This window comes from Diachasma alloeum, unplaced genomic scaffold (assembly GCF_001412515.2).
Source record: "Diachasma alloeum isolate Michigan unplaced genomic scaffold, Dall2.0 Dall_scaffold_00337, whole genome shotgun sequence".
NCBI classification, from domain to species: Eukaryota; Metazoa; Arthropoda; class Insecta; order Hymenoptera; family Braconidae; genus Diachasma; species Diachasma alloeum.
In genome coordinates this window covers 121,317-131,709 of record NW_021680476.1, presented here as the reverse complement: position 1 = coordinate 131,709, position 10,393 = coordinate 121,317, and the positions used below count along the sequence as shown (strand labels likewise).

The 10,393-nt window shown below is 40.1% G+C and overlaps 1 protein-coding gene across 1 annotated transcript; it reads left to right on the top strand.

Annotated features, from left to right (window-relative positions):
* The first annotated feature begins 6,589 nt into the window (after positions 1-6,589).
* On the top strand, positions 6,590-8,043 carry LOC107040516 (shootin-1-like). Its single transcript, XM_015260636.1, has 3 exons — positions 6,590-6,634; positions 6,898-7,178; positions 7,299-8,043. The coding sequence occupies exons 1-3, from the start codon at positions 6,590-6,592 to the stop codon at positions 8,041-8,043; spliced, it is 1,071 nt and encodes a 356-aa protein (XP_015116122.1).
* Positions 8,044-10,393: the final 2,350 nt, after the last annotated feature.

The following is a 10,393-nucleotide window of genomic DNA, read 5'->3' as shown; positions in this document are numbered from 1 at the left end:
AAAACTTCGTTTGCAACTCTTCCATAATACATGTAGATCACTTGACACTTTGAGGTCTAATAGCGGTGGTGGTCTTAGTGACCCTTCAATGACAATTCTCGACATGTTGTCGTCACTGTGAGTAATAACCTCTAAAGCCGGCTCGTGCTGGTTTCCCCTGCTTTCTCTCTGTTCAGCGTTATCTCCGTCTTCAACTGTATCTTCTTCATCAGTCATCAGCTAATAATTCATTTTCCTTGTATCGGTAAGACTTCCAGCTTCACTTCTGACAACATGTGACAGCTTGCATAATATTGAAATAGTGTGTTTATTGAGATAAATGTTACATTATTATGAGTCTCGTCTTATCGACATCTTAATGGGCACTCACTATATGAAGAGTAGGAGGTAATATGTACAGTTCAAAACGTACGATTGCGCAATACACCCTCTGGTTGCTAACACTGTAAGCTCATCTCTCACAGGGCCCCTCCAAGGGGTACTGACAGTGCCAGCAAAGCGGTCAGGAGCAGGTACAGAGACATTTCGACCTTTTTCTTATTGCTTCAACTCACAGAAAAAAATAACACGAAAATGCTTCCCAAAAAGAAGAGATGTGATCTCTTTCGCTCCACACAACTGAATGAGAGATTGATCGTTATTATAGCATTATATGTAAAAATGCCTAGAAATGCATCACCCAAGATGGCCGCCATGATGACAATCCCCTCCCCTGACACCTGGATATGAGAGTTTACCTGTATCCGAAACAATGGCCCCTCAGTCAAAAAAAAAGAGATGGACTTCCGACAGCTTTTATATTACCGTTCTCGTCACCCAATGGAAAATATTCCGGAAATACGTACAAGAGAATGTCTCATCTCTCGTACAAATCTTACATGTGGTGCTAGTGTTAGAGATGTCCCACATTTACATAAAAACGATTACTGGCTATTTAGGCTTTCAAGTGAGAATGGCAAAAAGTTACGGACTCTTTTATTTCCGCATGTAGTTTGTGCATCTAAGTCTGTTCCCGTCTGGGACCCAAAATCTTTGCATCGCCAACCATCAACCCTCACAAGTATTGCCGCAGCATCTCTATTGGCACATGGAAAAGTGAATGAATACAGAGGACCCTGGAGAAATTGGATTAGCAGTGAATATTATCGAACAATGCCCTGATGTTTTGTTATCAACTTTTAAATTTGTTTATTGATTTACTCATAGTAAATTTAACTTTTTACTCAACTAAATTTTTTCCTCGAAACTTATACCTATTTTGAATAAAAAAGTCCTTTTGCACTTCTTCGATAAAATTCCTATTTATTGAATTACAATTCTTTCAAAAATAACTTACCCGGCTGGGCTTGTAAATTTTGATTTCGCATAACTTCAAGAAATTGAAATTTTTTAATAACCCTCCAGGGTATGGAATAAATTAATAATATATTCAATATTTCTTGAAGTTGAAAAAAAAGTTTTTTGATTTGATCGAAGTGGTATGGAACGTCTCTGTGACGTATCCCTCGATCCTCAACCGGCCAAAAAAAGTTGTAAAGTTTCATTTCCTGTCATGAAAATTTCTTCCGAGGTTGCAAGTCTTCGCTTACTCAATTACTTCTTATCAGTTTTTTCCATGTACTTCAAAGATTGTTGCAGAGTACTGAGGTTTTTCCCTTGCATACCGCAACATTTTTTAGTGATGACAAGTTTTTTCCTTGAGGATTGAAATATTATTTCATGATATCGAGTTTTTTTTGTATCGCAGATTGTTTTCGTAATGTCAAGATTTTTGAATGTCACTCGCGGTTTTTCCTTTGCATCTTCAATATGTTCTCCGAAGTTTCCTCTCTGCATCAGAGGTTTCTCACTAGTTTTCACTGTCCCCAAAGTGCTTTCACTATCATCATAATTTTAGTCGGTGTGCAGCGAAATTTCTTTCTGTTAAGAAGGTCTTCTTTCTACGTCGAAATATTTTCCGCGACAGCATAGAATTCTCTTCGTGACCACAAGATTATTTTCCGTGATTTTTCAGCATCATTAAAATTTTCTTCTTTCGTACATCCGTATTTTTTCTATGTTGACAAGTTTTTGAGTGTCCCCAACGTCTTTTTTCTTCATATACTGAAATTTGTTTTCCATAATGATAAATTTTTCGCAGGAGAGTTTTTTAGAATATCAACAAGTTCTTGTTCAAGATCATGAGATTATTTTCGGACGATCGAAAATGTCTCTGGAATATCAAAAAATTTTCTTTGACTGCATATTTTTCCTTTCTTAAACACACGATTTACATCTGTGATAACGAGTTGTGTTCTTTACACTCGAGGTATCTTTGTGACTATAATTTTTTAGTGCCATCGAAATTTTTGCTTGGCAACTCGAAATATTACTCATATTATCAGAATCTGCTTGACAACAAGAATTTTCTCTGCATACTCAAATAATTTTTTCCTTATCAAAGGTTTTTCGACTATGATATTTTTTCGTAGTGACTTAATTTTGTATTGTCCCCTGTAACATGATAAAAATCATGTACTGTTCCACGCCTGAACTGACCGCGGATCATGGGGGGAAAATTAGTATTTTTACCTCAGCGAGAGGTCGGATCAACCAGGGCCACAATTGTCATTTTATTTTTTTTATTTCTATTATTTACTTCCTTTTCATCATTCTCTCGAACTCTGTCGATCGCGCTCACCGTGGGTTACGTGAGTTTCGTTACGAGGGGAGTGGAGCGGAGCATCGGGAATGACTACAAGTCGGCACTACAGCAGATGACGAGTAGCACACCGACTAGCACGCACACACCGAGTCTGGGAGACTCACACTACGAAGGACGCGTCTCAGGCATCTCAGGCCTCTACGTGCGAACCCCCACCGCCTCACCGATGGATCGGGGGCGCAAGGCCGCCCAGTAAAAAACTCCTGCTGCAACATTGAGGGAGCATCGGATTATGTTGGCTTCTGCGCTGTTCACTGCGCATCACATCCACCGATAGCGTAGCGCAGGTCTCAGTTCTCTGGGACTCAGGAACTGGGAATTACGACAATTTTAAAATTCCCAATTCAAAATCATATAATAACGCGGATTCTCCGCGCTTCATCGCGTGATCGGGGTGGGGGTAGAAAAGATTTTGAGGTTCCTCGGGGCGATGTATGGCCCCGACGGACACTCTTCGCTGGGATCTGTTCAGCTAAAGACGCTCTGCGCAATTAAAGTTTTATTATGCTCTTTGAGCTTCTTTAAATTATTAAAACAATTATTACTTTGGTGTGCCTGGATTTTCCGGCCTTTTCCTGACGTCGTACTGAGGGTCCAGACGAGTTTACCCTGGAGTTTCTCACGTATCAAACGATGAGCGTGATTTAATTTGTGAGTGCTCGCGTAGTTTTTCGATTTATTTCTCCGGTAGCCATTTTGGATACCGTTTGAGTGTTAAGATTCGAGCCTTTTGCCTTCGGGACGCGGCACTCAGTGGCCTTTGGCTTCATTCCTTTATTTTCATTATTGAATATTAATTATTTCATTTATATTGTTGCCGTTTATCGGTTTTGATTTTGGAACTTTGTTCAATTTCTTCAGTCGTGTGGCTCTCGCGTCGTCGTCCCTTACGGGTGATCCTCGCGTCTTAGCGTCTCCCACGCATCTCAAAAATTATTATTAATTCGTTTAGTTAGTTAGTATCACTAAGTTAATTACATTTTTATTTTGGTTTGTATAGCGTCTTTGCTCACGGGAGTCCTCTCCCGCACATGTAAAAGATCAGACTTAACTCATGGATTAAAAATATATTTTTTTTTGTTTTGTAAAAGTTTGCATATTGTCGAGTTACGCTCATTGTAGCCTGTTCCCACACGCCTCCGCGGTTATCTGAGCTAGTCGTGGAACGCGGCTCAACGGTGTGACCTTGTCCTTTGGCGGTTAAAAGGACTGGCGCCCTTTATGGCATTTTGTCTCCTCTCATTATTCCCGTCGTTCTAATTCCGGGTTGAGAGAGTCCAAAGGGGTCGCTGGAAGTTCGTGGAGAACCACGCGTCTGAATCCCGCAGACGCGCTTGGAAAAATAACTCACACCCCATAGGTTGTGTCCTCACACATTAGAATTTTGTTCACTATAAAGACAAATGGTTTGTACAAACGTTTTTTTAAAAATAACGAAAGTTTTTCCTCATGACGATTGAACTTTACTTCGTGATGTTCAGATTTTTTCAGTAATACCAAAGTTTTTCTCTTCACATATAAAAAGAACTTCCTACCATTACAAGTTTTTTTCTTCATGCATTGAAACATTTTTCTGTGATGATAATTTTTTCTGGAGTTCTTCCTGTGTGCGTCTAAAAATTGTCTTCGTAATTTCAAGGTTTTTTCCATGTGTGACAAAAGTTTTTCTCCGTATTCCGAAATATGTTATTTGCAATATCTAAGAGTATTATTTATGAATAAAAAATATGTTTAGACTCGACAGAATTTTATACTTTACATCTTCGCGTTTTTTTTTTCAAAGTATCCAAGTTATTTTGTCTCCGTCAGAGAGTTTTGCATAATTTTTCATGTGCCATCAGAAATGTTTTCTTTGTAATATCAAGAATTGTTAATATCACTAACTTTTTCTTCTTTGCACAATGAAAAATTTTTTTCATCAAAGTTTATTTCTGTGATGATACGTTTTTTTCAAATATCACCAAAGTTTTTCTTTTCATATGAAAGTTACCAAATTAAAATTGAAATTTTTTACAAACATATTCGTTGTTCGCGATCACAGAATTTTTTTTAATGTAGTTACAAGTTTTTCTTCGCGAGCACCAAATTTTTATGTTGAAAGACAAAATTTGTTTTTGTACAATTAACAATTTTTCTACAACATTAGAAATTTTCTTTCGTAATGTCAAGTTTTTTTGCGTATCACCGTGATTGCGTATCGCAAGTATGCTTCTTTGTATATTGAAACATCTTCGGTCATGACAAGTTTTTTCTTTGCAATAAAAGTATTTTCTGTACTGTAATGTCCAAAATTTTGTACTAGGAATTTAAGACTAGAATAAATTTTGTGTAAGATTATAATTATAAGTTATATTATAATTTCAGGTAATCAAGAACCAAATCCACAATTGTAAATTAAATAGAGTGCATTTCATCACCCGGACTCAATTAAAAACTCCAAAGACACCAGAATCGAGTTCAAAAGTCATGAAATGACAAACTCAGCACGCCCCAATTACTTAATACTAAGATTCACACGCGAAAGACTAATTGAAATCCAATTAATTGCGACCCCAAAAACCGAATGAACTACTTCCCCATAAAAATCAAAGGAGTGGGAAAAGTCATACGACATTTTCCACCAATTAAAAATGGACTCGTTGGAGCCCATGTGACAAGCGACCCTAAAATTCATATAAAAATGTCAGAAAAACCAAAATTAAGCAGTCTTCAAGCAGTGACAGAGCAGTAACAATTCTGGTGGAAATAGTTCATTTAATCGGTCCGGTTTTTCAATCCTTCCTTCAATTACACGGGATAGTACTGAATTACTAGTAAGTTACGAAAAATTGAAATTATCTGGGAATAAAATTTCTTTAACCGAGGGTGGTGACTTTTCTTGCTAATAAGGAATTCGTTTATTGTGACGCGTTGTGGACAGTCTCAACTAAACTCTTAAAATCTTCTAATTCAACTGCCAAAAATTCATTAAAATATCAACCAGTAGAAGAAAGTGTTTCCGTGAGAGTATCCATAATAGCCTTTAGCGCGACTAATTGCTGGTGAGGAAATTACGGATTTACCCAGGGATCTACAAATACATCGAATAATTTATAAATAACAGACCGAATTGTGAGTAACAAAATTTGTAAACCCAACTTTGAATCCTTCAGATCATTCCAGGGATAAGAATTTTAGCTACATAGATTTCTGTGAAATCACGCTTATGTTTTTGTAAACCGCGTAGTTATACAAAATATACTTAAATTCAAATTTGATTCGCATTACAAATACAAATTTCTTGATTTGAAATTAGTCTCAACCCAAGGCCTATCCCTAAGTCAAACCCTTTTCCTTTATATTTTAGAAAAAGGTAAGAGTATAAAACTTTGCGTCGTCCAATAATTATAAAATCTAATAATTTTAGCTTTGATTTTAATGTGACAATTAAAACATGTCCTTTCGATGCTAAAATCTTTCTCCGGACATAACAGCTAAAATTTCATAGCGCAGTTGGTAGGACACGCCTAAGTTCCCAATACTCTTATCTTTTAAGTATTCTGAAATTTTTGAAACCCATTTTAGTCAATTTAATTCAATTCAATTCTAATCAATTAAAATTTTAGCTTTGAGAAACCCTTCTTAAATTTCAAATATTAGACGTTTCTTTGCAAAATTCAAATTCTCTTTGAAATAATTATAAGCGAAATTTTGTTTTCTTTTCCCAATTTTATTGGAAAAATCACATAGAATCTTAATCCAAATTAACTAAATCCCAAAATAAAATTATTTCAATTATCAACTAATTAAATTATCTTCACACAATGGCGAATCCGTCCTTCGTTAATATCAGTTACTCTGGAGACTCGGGTGAAGCTGATTAGACCGTTTCCAGTTACGAAGAATATGTCAAAGCTCGAGACATTGCCAACAGCATTCCCATATTCTCCGGTACAAATGAGCACTGCTCTCTGGACGAATTTGAGTACGCGTTGAGATCAAATCTTGCCTCCATTCCTAAAGCACACGGATAGAAAGAAGAATATATTAGACAAATACTCAAACGCCTTTTACCCCCAGCAAAATTCGTAGTGGCGAACAAACCCCTCTTTTCTGTAGAAACTATTCTTACTCACCTAATCAAGAGATTTAGAGGTCAATACGACTTAACGTGTTATGTGAATAGAATACGCGGGTTGTTGAAAATTAAAAAGGAACCCCTGGAATCGTTCTTGGAGCGATGGACAGCAGTGGTCCAGTTCGGTCTGGGTACGATTTCTGGGGAAAATGAAGCTGAAAAACAAATCCTCGAAAAACACCTCCAGACAGAGGCTATTAAACGATTTAATGAATACGCCCCTGCAAGTGTGAAAGAAAGTATTAGGCGCAACAACCTAAGTAAAATCTCAGAGATCCTGCCACAACTAGAAACAGACGAATTCCAGCATACAGTCAAAGTACCAGCGTTGGAGATTGCTGATAACGGGCACTACAGGTACATCACGGAGTACCCCTCGATTCCAATCCATTCAGGGAGCTCTCTACCGCCCAAACTGTACGGGGAACAAATGCCACCTCTGCCGAGATACCAATACTAATAAAATCGGTCGTACAGTCAGCCATATAATCAGTCAAATACCCCGACATCATCGTCAAGCTACGGTCACCGAAACTATTCCGAACAGAGGAGAAATCAGGACCCTTCACGAGATCTAGTCACCGCTCTCCTCAATGAATATCTGCCATCCAACCGGAACAAGCAAGGCAACGGGTACAGACAAACACCACCTCGACCACCGGAGCCACCTCCATCTATACCAGGACACACAGCTCATCCTGGTGACCCCCCTTTGCGCAGCTTCAACTCCGCCATCGCCTACGGTCAAACTCCAAACGACGAGGATGAATCTGACTACGAGAAACCAACGGAAAATGCGGACAACTCTACCACGGATCAGATTCTAGCCCACGCTAACATCTTGGCAGCCAACCAACGTCCTCATGCAATCCCATCTAAACCTAAACAGAACCCTTCTGATATGGATGAGATCAAAAGAATGCTGCAGCAGACTACAGCCTCACTCCAACAGCTTGCGATGAGTTTGAATAACCTGCAGACTCAGAATCGCCCATCGTCAGACTCTAGACCATTCTCTAGGTCTCTCTCAAGGGAACGAGAAGGGAGAAAAACCCTGCGGAGTCCTACGAGAACGCAGCAGAACAGAGCCAGCCCATCCACAAATGGAACCATCCCAAAGGAGACTTTAAACGACATTGTTGCTCGCCAATTGAGTGCGATGACGAGCGGCCAAAACCAGCACTCACTCCATACAATGTCGAGCATGCATCCCAGACAGTAAAACCCATACTGTGTAGAGTTACCGGGGGTCCTCAGATCATCTTTCGAGGACCAAATGTCATCTCCCCAGGTGTGAATGCACTGATCGACACCGGAGCCTCCATAAACCTGATATCGTTCCAATCATTGGTGGAAAATGCTCTCATCGATACCACAGGAACAATCGGAATCGTTGGGTTGTCCAATCACGTTCTGAACTCACTCGGAGTAGTTCGCCTCGCAGTGCATCCTGAAGTTCAAATAAAATTCCACGTGATTCCTCACCAGCCAGGCGGATATGGAGCCATCATCGGGGATGAAATGTTGAATGAGTTAAAAACTCACATTTCCTTCAACACAAATAACATTAGCTTCAACGGCGCTCCATTGAAACCTATACATTTCTGCCTCCCCAACTGACCAATGAGAGGAAAACCTTGCCGGATTGCATTTAGCGGGGGCGGCCCAAAGATAAACCTGAAGGTGAAGAACCTCATCGGACATCGACATCGATTTCTCATCGACACCGGAGCTGACATCAATCTTATTGAGAGGAGAGTCATCAAACCCGACGTAAGAATTGGACCTCCCAAGATACCCTATCTACTCGGAGTAACGGAGAATGCATTGCCAACATCCGGTTTAGTTCATCTAAAAATCTTTGGCTCTCTCGTACCATTCCATATCGTAGATCATAAACTACCTGTCGAAGGAAGCGGATTACTTGGGTTAGAATTCCTAATTCAAGAAAAGGTGGACATACGGTATCAGCAACGGAATATCACCACTCTCAAGAGGCCTAACCTGCCGGTGAATTGGTATAATTACGAGAAATTCCATGAGTCAACCGTCATCCCTCCAAGAGCAAGAATGGCCATTCAAATCCCTATCCAGAATACCGAATTATCGATCGGGTATTTACCAAAGATCTCCACAAACCCAGGCATCTATCTAGGCGAGAGTGTGGTGAGCATTAGCGAGGTGAAAGCCTGTCTCTTCGCCATCAACACCACCGAAGGACCAGTTCACCTCCACATACCACCCCAGAGGGTAGAGGAAATCGATGAACTCCTAGAAAGAACCGAAATATTAGGAAAACCTCAAGAAACCTTTGCCTGGTGCAATATGGGAATTGCCCCAGAGGAAAATATAGGTCTGTCACCTCGCACATTGCACGTAATAGAGGCTCACCCCTCTGGATTGTACCAAAGAAAGCCGACTCCAAGGGAAAGAAGCGATGGAGAATGGTGATCGATTTCCGACATCTAAATCAGAAAACGATCGGAGATTCCTATCCGTTACCCAACATATCGGAAATTCTTTCACAACTAGGCGGAGCTAAGTACTTCAGTGTGTTCGACCTAGCCAGTGGATTCCACCAAATTGCGATGGATGAAACAGTCGCTGAAAAAACTGCCTTTACCGGTCCCAGCGGATACTACGAGTAAAATGGCTAAGTTGCAAAACCAGTCCAAACCCCTGATCAACTCAACCGACGAAATCCCAGAACTGACGAGCTCCACCGACCAAAATCCCGAAAAAACGGAGAAAGAAGAAATACCTCAATCCAGACATTCTGTGATATCGCAGCCAAAGGTCACACGAGAATCCTTACTGCCGACACCCAAGGCTATACAGTCACCTATGGCAGGATCTTCTCCGGAAAAGAAAAATTCTTCAACAGACCTAACCCCAAAAGAACTGTTCCCACGCACCGAAGAAATCCATCCATCAACGCACTCCCGAGAAGCGGAAATTCCCCAAGCAAACGAAATTGCACAACCGCCATCAGCACAGCTACCGGGGGTGACTTTGAATCCACACCCCAAATTCCTCCCGCCTGACCTTCCCACGAGCGAAGAGCACGGTTTCATACAGAACCAAGGAGAAATATCTCAGAACAAACCAAATGAGGAAACTATGGACGAGAAGATCACAATACCGCAAAGTGACTATCAGCCTGCGAGCAACATCAAAGAAATCCGAGATGGACTAACATTTACCAGGGGAAACATTGCTCATTTCCTCGCAGCAGATGGAGAGATCAAAAAGCAAAACACCAAACTTTTAAGAGACCTCAATCTGATAAACCTGGAGGAAATACGTAAGCTCAATCCAAAACTAGGTCAAGTCATCGTCACGAAGTGCGGGAAATACCGAACCTTTACCCTCACTGCGAAGCAATGGTACTTCGAAAAACTAAACAACCGGATACTAAAACTCTGCCTGAGAAATCTCAAAACCGCCATGGAAAAATACCAAATCACTGAAATAAAAATGGCATCTCAGAGTGACGAAATAGACGACAATATCAGAATACGATACTTCCTGGAGAAAGAATTTCAATTCCATCCAGCTACTGTAACTCTATG